Below are 15,311 nucleotides of genomic sequence, written 5' to 3' on the forward strand. Positions count from 1 at the left end.
ATCACTGCAGTTGTTAAATTAGTGACATGGTTGTTAAGTGAATCTGGCTTCCGCATTGACTTTGTTTGTCAGGTTACAAAAGATGATCACATGCCCCCGAGACACTGAAACTGTCAACTGCCTCTCCAATCCAACTAAGCATATTCTTTCCATTTCTGTTTTAAAAATGTGGCTTCTAAATCTGAACAGACAGTGGGGGAGGTTTTCCTTTTATCATTAAAAGTCGCTCTGTGGATAAAATGGGCAGTTTCTAAAAATTAAATACATGCCAGTTGCCAAGCATTTCAATTTTGATCACATGACCATGAGGATGTTGATCGCAACTATGAAAAATAAGTCCCTTTTTCAGTGTTGTTGTAATTTTAAACAATCACTAAGCAAATGTTTATAAGTCAAGGATTACCTGTATTATAAAATGCCATTCTCAAACTTAATTACTCTTTGAAATTATTTAGCAGCTGAAGTTAAATAGCAGCTTGTTTTTCATTTTTAGATTAAGGTAACTAAACTACTACTATGGAAAGGATCAAATTGCTTCTCCAATCCAACTAGGCATATTCTTTCCATTTCTCTTTTAAAAATGTGGCTTCTAAATCTGAACAGACAGTGGGGGAGGTTTTCCTTTTATCATTAAAAGTCGCTCTGTGGATAAAATGGGCAGTTTCTAAAATTAATAAGTAAACAAAATTAATTGGGTGATTCTATCACTTTATAGATCTCTAGGCAGAAAGATGGCTCTCTAGAAAATACAGTGCAAATAAAAAGCAGTGCACTCTCCTTGAATTATCAAACAAGTTCTGACAAATGTGTGTTAATACCGTCTGGACTTTCACAATATAAAACAATAGTAATGATATGGATGGGCAACTTCCTAGGCTATAATGGATTTGATCAGCATGTTATGTGAACCAAGCCATAACTTAAACCATAAAATCATGTGTTATGTGAACATCAGAAGTGTGTTTGGTTAATCGGCCCAACTACATTTATTAACTTAGCCTCTTGATATTTACAGAGTTCTCATAGCCATTTTATCTTTCTGGTGCCTATTTCTTTTCCATCTCTGTCTTGAAAAATTTAAATCAGATTTCATTAATGAAGCAGGGAAGTATCTTTCTGACAGATATCAGCTCTTTTTTTTTTGTAAAGTTAATATTGCATTAATTTTAAAGGCAGTTCAACCAACTTCTTAAAAAAGTGTAAACAAACAGTTCAGGCAGGCATTTATATAAACTAAAATACGTGTGTAATCCACAACATAGTAAGCCTAATATATCCATATACATTCTTTCAAACTTGATTTAGTATTCCAACAGGTTTAAACACATTTTAAGATCCAAATTGGATAATAAATGTAAAGGCATTGTATTTTTTAAAGTCCTGAATTTGCAAGTAGACATATTTTGAAAAAAAAAAACTATTGTTGGTTGTACAGAGTGTCATTGGAACTGGGCAGCTGATAAATAAAGAAATATTGCATTTTGTTTGTAAAAGATTCTGGGTTCTGTTCCTCTAATTTCAGGGCAATCATTCATTTAAAAACTTTGGGGAGTTACTTCTAAGGAATGTAAATGTAAAATTGAACAAGGTGCAAAGCAATGGTCTGATTCAGCATATTATCATCTCATGTTCAACTTCATGCCATATAAACCAAGATTCAACAGGCATCTTCTGAGCTGCATCTCAGAACAAACTAATTTCATCTCATACATCCTGCAGCGTCAGTATTACCTGTGCACAGCAGGATGATTATAGTCAGGGCAGAGCAGTTGAATCCTGCAAAAATGCCACAAGTCTCTCTTCTTGAATAAGTACTTTGGACTCCCCTCTCCTTTAATTAATTTCATCCCAAGACATATTAGCAGTTCTCTAACTGGACCACTTTTTGGATCACAGCTACAAATTGCCAGTCAAAACGTCATTTCATTCCAGAGCACATCAGCAGTGATGTGATTTTCAGAATGGAGCTGTCCCTGGGGGCAACAGCAGACTAATAACAGTTTTGCAACCAAGCTGAACATTATCACTCCGAATTAACATCACTTTTTGAATATATACCTTTCTGATACTTTGTAGAAATGCTCAATATCTTAATGAGACAGGGATCTAGGGAAGGGATGAATATATCCATATACATTCTTTCAAACCTGATTTAGCATTCCAAAAGGTTTAAACACATTTTAAGATCCAAATTAGATTATAGATGTAAAGGCATTGTATTTTTTAAAGTCCTGAATTTGGAGGTAGACATATTTTGAAAAAAATATTGTTGGTTGTACAATAGTACAGCATGTCTCTTGGAACTGAGTAAGTAATAAATTGAATAAAGAAATATTGTGTTTTGTTCACAAAAGATTCTGGATTTTGTTCCTCCAATTTCAGGGCAATCACTCACACACACACACACACACACACACACACACACACACACACTTTACTATTGTATGATTCCAGATGTTTATAACCATGGGATAGCTGACAGATGCAAAAAGTGGGGGGTCCCACCTACCTTGTCACAACTTCCCCTGCCTTCTCTTTAAATAATTCAATCCACCCCAAATTCCTCCACCTTCTTCCCTTCAACAATGATGTTGATTATATTGTTAAATATAAATGGATTTTCCACATTCAAAGGCAGAATAACCCTGCATATTCAGTTCAGGGCATACATATAATTATCAATGTAGACAACTGCCAACATCATGGAAATAATTTTCAGTAATATAGTATAAGAGGATTGATTTCTTCTCAACAACTACTTTTCATAAAACACAGAAGAACAGGAGATGCCCAATTTCAGGTTTCCATCCTTCTATTTTGGTTTGGCCTTAAACAGTAAAATGCATTTCCCTCCACAGTGCATCATACTGTGCACTTTTGAAAGTGGTTGCAGAATTAAATTATTTAGCATGAAATACCTGCATGAGTAAATTAAGAAAATGCATAATCTGATGGGTAGTAAAACTTGTAAAAAAAACAAAATGTAAGAATTAACCTGATTATTCTTTTAGTAAACAGAACTCCTAATCTCTTTTCCATAAAAACTTCTACCTTTCCTCAGCTCTCCTTGGGTTGCAGGAAGGCGAGAACACAACTTGTACATTCATCAGATTCAAAGGGAATCCAAAGGAATATGCCCACTGCAGGCTTACTGATTATGTACTATGAAGTCATTTTCAATCCTTAGGGTTCACATAGATAGAATTTCTCAATTACAACCTGTCCCATACCTGGTCTTTCAGAACTCCCCAAAGTGCACTCACCATCACTCTAATTGAGTCCACCCATATTGTTGCTGGCCATTGTCCTCTTCGCTTTTGTTCCACTTTAGACCCTTTCCCAGAAAGCTGGGTCTTTGCATAATGATGTAGGATAACTTGGGTTTGGTCACTTGTGCTTTTAGTGAGAACTACAGGTTGATTTGTTTGATGATCCATCAATTTATTTCTTGGTTGCCCATGATATTCTCAGGATACTTCTCCAACAGCAAAGTTCAAAACCATCAATGCTCCTTCTATTCTGCTTCTCCAAAGTCCAACTTGCTTTCATAGAGCACCACAGGGAATACCCGGGTTGCCTGATTCTGATCTTTGTAGGTATAGAGGCATCATTGCATCTGAATATCTTTTCCAAGCTTTTCATGGCTCCTCTACAGAGTACTGATTTGTAGCATATTTCTCCACTTTTGTTCCTTTATTATTGATAGTTGATCCAAGTAGGCAGAAACTATCTACCACTTCTTTATCTTCATCCGCTGATGTCATTTAGGTTCTTGATAATGATTTTCTTCACTTCCTCCTTAACTTGTGTTACCAGGGCTTGCAGATCCTTTGCATTTTCAGCTATCAGAACAGTGTCATCAGCATTATGCAAGTTATTGATGTTTCTTTCTGCAGTTTTAAAACCCTGCTCATTCAATTCCAATCTAGCTACTTTTAATAGGTATTCAGTATATCGACTGAATAAATGAGAGGATGCAGCCTTCTTACACTCCTTTGCCCACTTGGCGCCAGTTTGTTTTGCCATGTTATGTCTGTGCTGTAAATTCCTGATTTGTACATAACTTTCTCATCAGAACAATGAGATGTACTGGGATTCTACATTCTATGGCTTGATGTGATCAACACAAATTGACGGCATTTCTATAATTAATGGAACACACAGCGACTTTCTTCTGGCATTCTTTGGCTTTCTCAATTATCCAGTGGACATCAGCTATGTCTAGTGTTCATCAGCCTTTTCTAAAGCCGGTTTGGAAACCTGCCATCTCTTTTTCCAGGTACAGCTCTAATCTACATTGGATGATCTTTAGTATTATTTTGCTAAAAATATTGTATGATAATTTGTACACCCTGTTAAGTCTCCTTTCTTTGGTGTTGGAATGTAGGTTGACTGCTTCCAATCAGTTGGCCACGGTGTCAGTCTCCAGATTTAAAATATGTGGATAGCCTTTATTGTTTTTTCTGTTGCTTGTCCATAAAATTAAATGTTTTGTTCAAAGTGCTTGTTTTGATGTTTACACCCTTAAATACATTTGGTTCAGTTTACCTGAAAGTTTTCCTCATATAGCAAACTGAGAACTCCAATTATCTTCAGAGGATTTAATTGCACATGATCCTTTGGAAAAACATCCAAGATAGGAGGATGGCATTTGTCTTGTGGAATTCTTGTGCCCCTGAAGTGCAGGTAACTTTCTTCTTTGCTCTGCTTCAGGAAGAGACTAAAAAAAATTGTTTCCCTTTTCCTCCATTAAGATTCTGTGTCAGGCTACAGAACTTTTTCTCATTCAATTAACAAGAATGAACTTCTGAAAACCAAACGTATCAAAAATAATCCTTTATTGAGATGAGACAATTCATGTAGGAGTTCAAAGTAGCGTCTGAGGTCCCTCAGGCATACAGGGATAGATAAGGGAGTTTAGAACCCTTCCCCTTATCTCGAAGTGTATTTAGTGAAACAAAAGCCAGTATGTTAATTCCCCCACCCCACCCCTTCTGTAGAAACGATCTTTTTCACAGTTTCCCAGGGCATACCTAATTTTCCCCCATCCCCTTTTTAGAACGAACTTTTCCAGATATTCCCAGGACACATCTCACTGTGGAATTTTTATGATCTTCCCATCTCCTGGCTGTGCCTCTCAGAGGTGATAGGTTCTGGCCATCTGGGTTTTCTCCCTCCATTGTATCATGTGTAGGTTATATAAATTCGATATAAAATTAAATATATTCAGGTTACATCAAGAAAGGATTTCTTTATCAGTCCCCCCCCCACTTTTCTTCTTCCACTGAAGAAATGACAGCTACATGGATCTGACATCCTTGTTTTATAAATGGCACATGTATTTTATCCATTTTTTGCATTTGATAAACAGATGGTATGGTAAAGTTGTGGTTCCTCTAAATAGGGAAATAAATCATTTATAAGGTCTACAAAGTTTTAGAGTTCTTTTTCCCCCAAAAAAACTTTTTTAAAACCAGTTTCAAGATAATATAGTGCATCTAGAAACCAATTCTCTAAGTGCTTCAACACAGCAAATTCTGTATTACGGGGCTGCAGAAATTCTATTTTAGAACTGGCACACAGGTCTCATAAAGTGACCTCAAACAACAGTTGGTAATCCAGTTCATTCATAAACCTAAGCCAGAAAGTGGGGTGGGTTTTATTGGGCTCTGCATAAAACTATAGCTAGTAATGGTTTAAAAATTCTGTTTAAATTATGTACAAATATATTGACTATTTTCTCCACTCATAACTGAGTCCCTAAGTTTGCTAAAGTGATGTAAAACCTGTTACTGTTTTTTGACACAATGACTATGGGATAGCTCCAGGGGTGGGATTCAAATTGGTTAACAACTGGTTCTTTGGGCGTGGCTTAGTTGGTGGGCATGACTTGGTGGTCATGTTACTGGCTGGGCATGGCCAACTCAACATCATTCACATCGAAGCACACATCTCCTCGCCTGGCCTCTCATGACTGTGGGGATGCTGCAACAGTCGTAAGTGTGAAAAACGGTCACAAATCACTTTTTTCAGTGCCACTGTAACTTTGAATGGTCATTCCACACAAGCAAAGTACCAGCAAAGGAGGGGAAATAAACTCCAGAGACGTTACTGAGACAGGAAGTCTAGTCCTGCCAAGAATGTAATAAGGGTTAACGGAGAGGCAGTTTCTGTAAGCAACACCAGAATGTTTCCATCCTGCCTTCCTTACAGGATTAGGCCAGTAATTTCTTCTAACAACCGGTTCTCTGAACTGCTTAGAATGTTAACAACCAGTTCTAGCGAATAGGTGCAAACCGGTAGAATCCCACCCCTGGATGACTCTAGAAGTTACTAGTGGGAAAATGAACGAAGGAACAAATTTTTACCAACTAGGCACTCCTGAATAGAGCCAAAATGTCAACTATAACCCATATTCTGAGTCTTGTAGGCTGCACACAGTTTGTGCAAAATAACAGTGATAAGTTTTCAACTGCAGTCAAGGTTTCCACAAGGCTATGTGAAGGCTGAGGGTGGAGAAAGAGGAAGGGAACAGAGTTGTCATATAATTTTTCCAAGTTACCACATAATTCTCTTAAGAGTTTGGTTTTCTAACTTACTTCAGCATCTCTGGCATTGTTCCAAGAAGCCCTTTCAAGCAGAATTGCCAGGAAGGACAAAAATAACATGGTCTTTTGGCTTTTGGAAAGACCTAACCTGTGCTTGGTGTGTTGTGGGAACAGACAGATTAGTCTGCTTTAGTCCTTGTCAAATGCACAGGCATTCCTACATAAACACTCCGCAATGAACCTCCTTCAAACATACCAGAAAGTTTGACCTTTGTAACAGACAAAATACACATTTTGTATGCCTTTAACATTAAACAGTGTTGTCACCTGAAACCACAGTTTTTGTTTGCAGGCTGGCCTCTCTCATACTTTTTTTTTTTTGAGCTGAGGCTTGTACTGCAAAAAAAGAAAAACAAAACAAATGTACCCAGATTTGTGGCTTAGTTCTAGAAGCATAAATCAGAATAATTCACTTAACAATGAAAACCTAACAAAAACTCCCAGGTGGCTAAAAGGGAGGTGGAAGGAGGAGAAGGGAGACAAATGAATAAGGAAGGTTTTCACCCTCTTCAAGAAAACCTTTGTAATTCTTCATTTCCTTCCACTCTTGCAATTCTTCTCATTTGCCATAGTCTTGAAAATCTGTCTTAGGGTCCAATTCAAGGTTATAGTTATCGCCTTGAAAGTCCTTTATAGCATGCGTCCAGAGGACGCATGAAGACCCATCTTGGCCCAATGGATTGGCCTGCCCCACTTGTTCTGAAAGAAGGGACCTGCAAAGGACTCTGTCAGTCAAGGAATTTCAGCTGGAAGGATCTAGGAAAATAATATTTTCTGCTGTAGCCCCCACCCTTTGGAAGAGCTTGCTACTAGAGGTGAAATCTGCCCCCAATCTTCTGACCTTCCAGAATAGTCTTAAAACCTGGCTCTGCCAGTTGGCTTGGCGCACTAATGAAGGCACTTTAGGATGGAGATGGTTGTGCATTGACAGAGAAGGTACCTCCATCCCTCTTGAGGCCTTGATTTTCAATGAGAAAAGAGAATAATTATAGCTCAGGGTTGAATTGTGGAGTCCTTGGTGGTCTCTGTAGTTGGTTGTTTTCTTACAGACATTTCATTACCAAACTAGGTAACAACTTTGGTGCTGACGATGTTACCTGGTTTGGCAATGAACCATCTGCAAGAAAAATGCCAAGAAAGCATGGGCCCCTTGGTATTCAGTCTGCATTCAACTCAAATTTTATAATTTAAAGTTAAAATTTAAATTTGTAATATTTATAAATTGTGTTTGTATTTATATTTTTATTGCATTGTAAACCTCCAGAGTTGCACTGGAAAGCAAGATGGCGGCATATAAATAAAATAAATAAAAATTTAAAAAGTTACAGAAATGGGTAACAAATGGAGCTAAAGACAGTCCCAGCCTATATTTTCTAGTGCCTCTATATCAGATCTGCACAACGTATGCCTAGCCATCTGCAAAACTAATAAATTCATTGTTATCTTCAGCCGCCCAAAATTGGCCCCCAACGGCCTTCAAACTCCATCATTGCTGCTACTCTGTTGGCTGATCAGCGTGCCTGGTATTCCTTTATACCAGGGGGCCCCAAACTTGGCAACTTTAAGACTTGTGGACTTCAACTCCCTATGTTGTGCTGGCTGGAGAATTCTGGGAGTTGAAGTCCACAAGTCTTAAATTTGCCAAGTTTGGAGACTTCTGCTTTATACCCTGCTAGGATTTTGCATTTATCAAAATGATCCTTTCTACTCTACAAGTTGTCCTGTCCTTCTTAGGTCATGTTCTTCTTAGAACATAATGCAGGATTACAGTCACCCCAATGCTTCCCAACTCTGGCAACTTTAAGATGCCTTAAAGCCTACAATATCCCAAGGCAGATTTTGAGAGTAAACTCATTGGAAAAAGCTACATCAAAATTTAAATAATTCCAAAAAGTGCTTTCTTTCTTTTCTTAATTGTGTAATTACTTTTTGAAAACATATCTCAAACTCCATCTCAAGGAACAGACCAATATGATAAAAACTTACTTGAGATATTTTTTAAAAATATCTTTGCATGTTCATTTATCTTGTTTTCATTCTTCGGTAACTTTGTTACTTCCTTTGTACCCACACACAGACTTTCCCATTCACATATTTACCCCTTCAAAATTCCCCCAGAGTAAAAAAAATAGTTATGCTGTGACATTTTAAAAAATTAACAGAATCCTGTTTCTTTTTCCCAGAAGACAGCATATATCATTTTAAAAATGGTATCCAAAAGCATGAATAATCCAATTTGAGCTAAAGTAGCTGCATCGCTCAACCACAAAAAAGGAAGAAAGAGATTAACAGAGGCCCAAACACAGTCTTGCTTGAAGGAGGAGGGGGGGGGGGAACGACACAGGAAAGCAAAAGTCAGCTGACAAACCAGATCAGGACGCAGGGCTGAAGTAAAGTGTTACAATCCATGCAAGTCTGTTCCAATATATTTAGGAAGGGAGCTCACACTTTGCAAAATTTTTCCCCAGAATATTTTTTCTTACACTGATTTAAACCACATTAGGATGACAATAATAATACAATAATTGGAAATAAATTATTAAATAAATAATAATTATCAATCAAAAGTTGATCATACATGAGCTTGTGCAGGAAGATTGCACAAAATGATTAAAACAGAAACACAGTATATTTACCAAAATGATTCACTGGAACATTGGTAAAAATTATCAATAGCCAGTAGTAAAAAATTGGTGGGAATATACAATTGAAAAAATAGTCAAAAACAGTCAGGTTAAAATATTTTAGGATTTCTAAATACAGGTAGTCCTCAACTTGCGAACTACAACTAAGCCCAAAATTTATGTTGCTAAGCAAGACAATCGTTAAGTAAGTTTTACATTACAACAGGGGTGTCAAACTCGATCCTATCACAGACCATGTCAGGATTTTGTTTGTCCTTGGGGGGCTGGGGGGCGTGGCCTGCTCATCGTAGCTGCCTGGGTGGGTGTGGCCGGGCTTGGGGCAGCAGGGGTTGGTCCCTCACCTTCTCCAGGATAGCCCACAGGCTAACTCTCTGGCCTAGCCACAGGCCGCATGTTTGACACTCCTGCATTACAGTATCCTAGGACAGAATTTTTATTTTTATTTTCTAGATGCAACTTTATTTTCAACTTCTACTGTTAGGTATTATTCTCAAAGTATATGAAATTGTTATTTGAATATAAGTCATGCAATAAAACCAAAACTATGAGAGCCTTTTAAATGTTCATATATCAACAGTGACATTACAAGAATGGCACTCCAGAAAGTTTTAATTTCTAATGTTTTTTTTCTGAAATATTTTACTTGTCAGACAGTATATTTTAAAATTCAAATAGGAAAAAACACATAAATTCATGTCTTTAAGAATTGCCACAATTGTGGGGAAATACCTTTCATGTACAATTTCTATCAGAAATCTATATTCAAGCTTTTCTACACCAAGAAGGTCCATTTGTTTTAAAAGGGCAAGCAAATCAAATGTACTTATAGAAGCATTTAAACAGATATTTATCTAGTCAGAGATCTAATCCAGCAGCAGATCATTGTAATTCATTATATCTGAGATTTTTCTCTAAAAAAAAAAGTATTACGCAACAAAGAGTATTGAGAACATATTAATCCAATGCTGAAAGAATTCCACTAGTAGTTGATTTATTTCTGATTAACAAGCCAAAGGGTTGGTTTTGAATTTTAAAATGCTAAACAGTTTGAATTGCAGGATCACCTTCTCCATACAAATCTGCCTGATAAGCAAAATCTAAGGAGATTCTTCCCAGAATGCTTTACTTTCAGACACAAAACAGATGCCTTCCAGAGAGAAAGTCTCTTCTGTAAGGCATCCCAAACATGGGACTAACCTCTAAATACATTCACCTCATGCATTTCCTTTCTTTTAGGACCCAGAAAAGCATATATCCCAATGGTTCTCAACCTTTTTCCTTCACCATAGACACCCTTTTGTGGCCATAGACCATGGCTACAGACCCCCAGGCTTGAGATTTAAATCATGACATTTCTTCAAGCCTTCGTGGACTTCCTGTGATGATGTTGCATCCTCCCTCCCACTGGTCCACAGACCACAGGTTGAGAACCACTGATATATCCTGTTCTCCAGTCCGTCTAATATTAATATTTTGAGCTTTGTCCACTGCCTTGTTTATTTGACAGATTTTTGGACACTTGAGTAATCCAGGGGTCCCCAAACTTAGCAACTTTAAGACTTGTGGACTTCAACTCCCAGAATTCTCTAGCTAGCCTAGCTTGTGTCCACAAGTCTGAAAGTTGCCAAGTTTGGAATAACCTATTAAGTTTTTAATGCTTTTTTCTCATTTGAAGACTTTATCTAAAAGATAGAATTCAAATAATTTAAAGAATGAACAATACACAGGGTTCCCTTCTCACTGCCTGTCTCCTTGCTCACTGAAATATTTGCCCAGTCAAATAGGATAGGATACAAAATAGGATGAACTGAATACCAATATAGTGTAATGGAAAAAGTACTGAATTAGGACTGGGATTCACCATAAGTCATGAAGGTTCTCTAGGAGAGCCAGCCAGTTGTTCACAGACCATAGCCTTGTTTTGATGAAATAAATGAAGGAGCACTACAATATTTATGCTACCTAATGCTCCCAGAAGGTCAGGATATACATCCAACAAATAAATACCCAAATTCATAGAGTGTGTTTACTTATGCCTTTCAAACAATTTTGTTTTCCATGTTGAAAACAATCAGGATAATCCAAGAACCTCATCCAGGAACTGCTGTGAATTTAAATTGGAATGGTGATTTACAGAATAGATCAGCTTTCTCTGTACTGCATATAAAACTGAACTGAACTTGCTCAAAGAAACTGTCAGAGGTTTTCGCGGTTAGGGTATTTTGACGCCCAGAAATTCTGAAGTTTTCAATAATCTGTGAAATGCCCCTCCTCCAAAAGAAAATAATTGTCTATAGCTGAAAAGGAATCCTTTTTAGAAAAATGGCAGAGGAAGTATTGTTCAAAGCAGCTTTTCCCCATGTCTGAAAATCTTTCATACTTACTTTTTTAAATAAAGGGAAAACTAGTGACCCAAGCAGCTTTTGAATAGAGGAAGGACAACCAGCATGGGTCTTCTCTGCTTGGAGAATTTGTTCTTCTAGGAAAGAAACATGATGGCCAGCCATTTTCACAAATGCCTAAGAGACAGAAACAGAGATTAAGCCATCAAAAGAATTGATTTGATATCTTCATTTTTGAAAAGATTTTCCAAAGTTAGTTTTCAGCAATTGGAATATTTGTCTGTGTATGCTCATGATCAATGGGTATACTGAAATTATGTCTGACATGCTAAATTGACTGAAGCAATATTGATCTCTCCTGTTTGCTGTTAGTAACTTTAAAAAAAGGAATAATCCATTTTGTTATCTATAGTTTGCACTATTCTCATTTTCTCAGGGTAGTTATATCTTAAATATTTTTTTTAAATAAAAAAGATAAATCTACATTTATGAAGGATAGACTTTGGGTCATTTTCCTTTGTTACCAACTAATAACATTCAGGTCTAAATAGAGAAAGTGAGGAGAGTAATTTTTTGAAGTATTTTTTAAAAATAAAATTTATCATTATTTCCTTCTATCTTAAAACAAAATATAATATCGCAGCGAAAAATTATATTGACAGCATATATAAAATTTGCAACATGGGTTTATAATTCAGCTATAATTAGTTCATGACCACAGTTACAAGGGCCCTGAAAAATGTGACTTATTGTTTTTATGACCTTTGCAGCAGCATCATGATCATCTGGTCCAAATTCAGGTGCTTGGCAACTGGTTCATATTTAAGACCATTGCTATGTTCCAAGGCCACCTGACCACCTTTTGCTATCTTTTGACAAGCAAAGTCAATGGAGAAGCCAATTCACTTAACAACCGGGATACTAACTTATCAACTGTAGTGATTCAGTTAACAATTGTGGCAAGAAAGCTTGCAAAATGAGGCAAAACTCATTTAACAAAAGTCTCACTTAACAACAGAAATGTAGGCTCAGTTTTGATCACAAGTCAAAGACTTCCTGTATGGAAATGACAGTAGAAGAGTAGAATAAAAAAACAATATTATATTAGTATTTAAGAGAAAAACGTTCAAGAAAAATTCATACATTGATGTGTCTTGAACATATAGAAAAGTGTTGGCTAACCTTTTTGGGCTCCTGTGCCAAAAATTGTGTGCACACTGGCACTCGCGCCCCAGCATCCAGAAGGCAATGCGCCTGCCCACGCACCCTGTGCATGCGCATGCAATCCTCCCCACCGCCCCCCATGCACCCTTACCGGCACTGTGTTTCACAGCTGATTTTCGGCCAGTTTGAGGCCTGTTTCGGCCTCCCCAGGGGCTTGAAAAAAGCCTCTGCAGGCTTTGCAGGATGAATAATAGGCCCAATTTGTCACTTCCGGTATTACAGGAAGTGATGAAACGGGCCTATTATTCAGGTTGCAAAGACTGCAGAGGCTTTTTTCAAGCCTCTAGGAGGCCGAAAAAGGCCTCAAACCAGCCAAAAATCAGTTGTGAGGCACGTACATGCGCAGTGAGGTAAGTTTTGCCTGCGGCGTGTGTACCGGCACAAATGGCTCTGCACGCCACCTATGGCACCTGTGCCATAGGTTCACCATCATGGATGAGGAATGTCTATGGAATAAGAATAAATGAAGAATGTCTATGGAGATTCTCAGTCATTCAGGTTATGGTTGTCCCAAAGGTGCTTTTCTAAAAAGCAAGGGGACTTTGGGGTTTTTCTTTGAAGACATTTCGCTTCTCAAAAAAAAACCAGAAAGTCCAGTTGCCTCTTGAAAAAGCACCTTTGGGACAATAAATGAGGTCTGAATTATAAAACAAACACGTGAATAGTGACTGCCTGATAGAAAATGGAATAGTGAGAAAGTCCTGTTGAATTGAACTGAGATCCTCAAAAAGGAAGATGTGAGTTTATTAAAAGGCACAAGGTAGTAGTAAGATGTGGCAGAACCAAAAATGGTTTACAAAGGTAGAAAGCTACAAAGAGATATAGTAAATACTAAAGCTGGAGTTAGCCACATTTCCTTTTTTTAATTCATACCTAACTTGTTTCTATGTCTGTGTGGTGTTTTGTAGTCTGGTGCACAGTGTAAGTTATTCAAAATTGGTACGACTGGTATCTGTTACATTATTTACATTTGCTTTTAGTGAATTCTAATTAAAAGTAATTTCTAATTTTTTCACCTAGTTTCTGATAACAGTATGATAATTCTTAATGGTAAGAATCTTTTTAAATACTTCAACAGAACTGAATCTACTTGAAAGCATAGATTTCTGGTCCAACCTTATATAACGTAAGCAACAAACCTCTAGTTTATCCACTTTTGTGTAGACATTGTTCATTTCTGAAACCTTGGCCTTAATAAATGGGATCATCTCTTCCAGGAGATTGGATGTATCACTCCTAATCTGCATGGGAGGGGGGAGACAGTAGCAGAAAGCATTGTCAATAAATACAAAAACATATTTAGTACTGTAAAAATACAACATCATTTTATGTATTATATGGTACCAAAAACTTTCCTTTAGAAAGTTCAGTATAGATGAATACACCAGTAGATTTCTTCCTAGGAATTATATGTTCTGTAGCTATCCTCAATTACGCTACACTGACAGCTTGTTCCCTTATCAGCTACTTAGGTCTCCATACTATGTAAGCCACAGAATGTTTCATATTTTAGCTTAAGGTTGCAAGAATATATACATTTCTCCATCCATAGCTGATTCTTAGCATGCTTCCATTACATCTGCTGATTCATTGCCAATGGTGCTGTTCTGAGTCTTTGTGTGCAGCATATTATGAGAAAAACAATTCTTTGATATCTGTTCTGGCTTTACTGTCCACCCTCTTCTGCCTATCACTAATTAGCTGACAATGCATCCTCCAACTGTAAAACTGGAGCAGAACTGGGGTGGGTCTGGCTCCAGGATTATGGCTACATCTCCTGTGCTAGATTCCTTTCTGTGCTCTTCCTCTACACCCTGCTATGTTGTTATTGTAGTTGAAGAAAGCTTTAAAAAATAGATTGAAATAAAAGGGATATTCAGAAGCAATGCTTCTATTGGATTTTTATTTTTTCTTTATTTTTCAGGACAACACAGGTTAGCTCCATTCTCTTTTCCAGGTTGCTCTATTCTCTGTTTGGGAGTGAGTAGTTGGAAGAGTTGTACCCATTATTTATTGTTTTGCATTTCCAGACTTGCATTAAATCCAGCAATAGGCAGAGTTAGGCTACCTACAGCATTGCCATTTGAGCAATATAATGCTACAGACAGATATAATTAGTATTTGGGTACTGGAGAATCAATAGAAAAAGTTTATTGTTGTAAAAATGCTAAATAAGATAAACAAAAATGCATCTAACAAAAATGTGAAAGATTCTGTAGCTAAAGATCAAGAACTGCTGTCCTTCCAATCTACAGTCTATATTGTCTTAGCATAAAAGGTACAGCATCTTTCAGATAAAGCTCAATTTCTAGTGACTTCATTAACAATATTGGGTTTTGGTCAACAATAGGGAAATAGTTTGCGACTGTCTTTTTTCAAAATGCTAAATCAATGTCTCAATCCAGCCTACAGCCCTGGCCTTTCCTGGAAATTTTCATTCCACATTAACTATCAATTATGCTTAGTTTTCCCTCTCTTAGAGAAATCTTTAT

General features: G+C 37.1%; 1 protein-coding gene across 3 annotated transcripts in view; it reads right to left on the reverse strand.

The window, feature by feature from the left end:
• The window catches only part of BCAS4 (breast carcinoma amplified sequence 4), a 33,074-nt gene that overhangs the window by 8,171 nt on the left and 9,592 nt on the right, over positions 1–15,311 (reverse strand). For 2 of the 3 annotated variants that reach the window (XM_026697301.2, XM_087929001.1), the window contains exons 3-4: positions 13,959–14,060; positions 11,638–11,772 (exon numbers count right to left, since the gene is read on the reverse strand). In XM_026697301.2, coding sequence (XP_026553086.2) covers positions 11,638–11,772; positions 13,959–14,060 — 237 coding nt within the window. Of the gene's footprint in view, positions 1–9,594; positions 9,673–11,637; positions 11,773–13,958; positions 14,061–15,311 lie in introns of all 3 variants that reach the window. The other variant, XM_087929000.1, reaches the window with a different exon arrangement.

Source organism: Pseudonaja textilis, chromosome 3 (genome assembly GCF_049901715.1).
Source record: "Pseudonaja textilis isolate UNSWEBS1 chromosome 3, rPseTex1.2, whole genome shotgun sequence".
Classification (NCBI taxonomy): domain Eukaryota; kingdom Metazoa; phylum Chordata; class Lepidosauria; order Squamata; family Elapidae; genus Pseudonaja; species Pseudonaja textilis.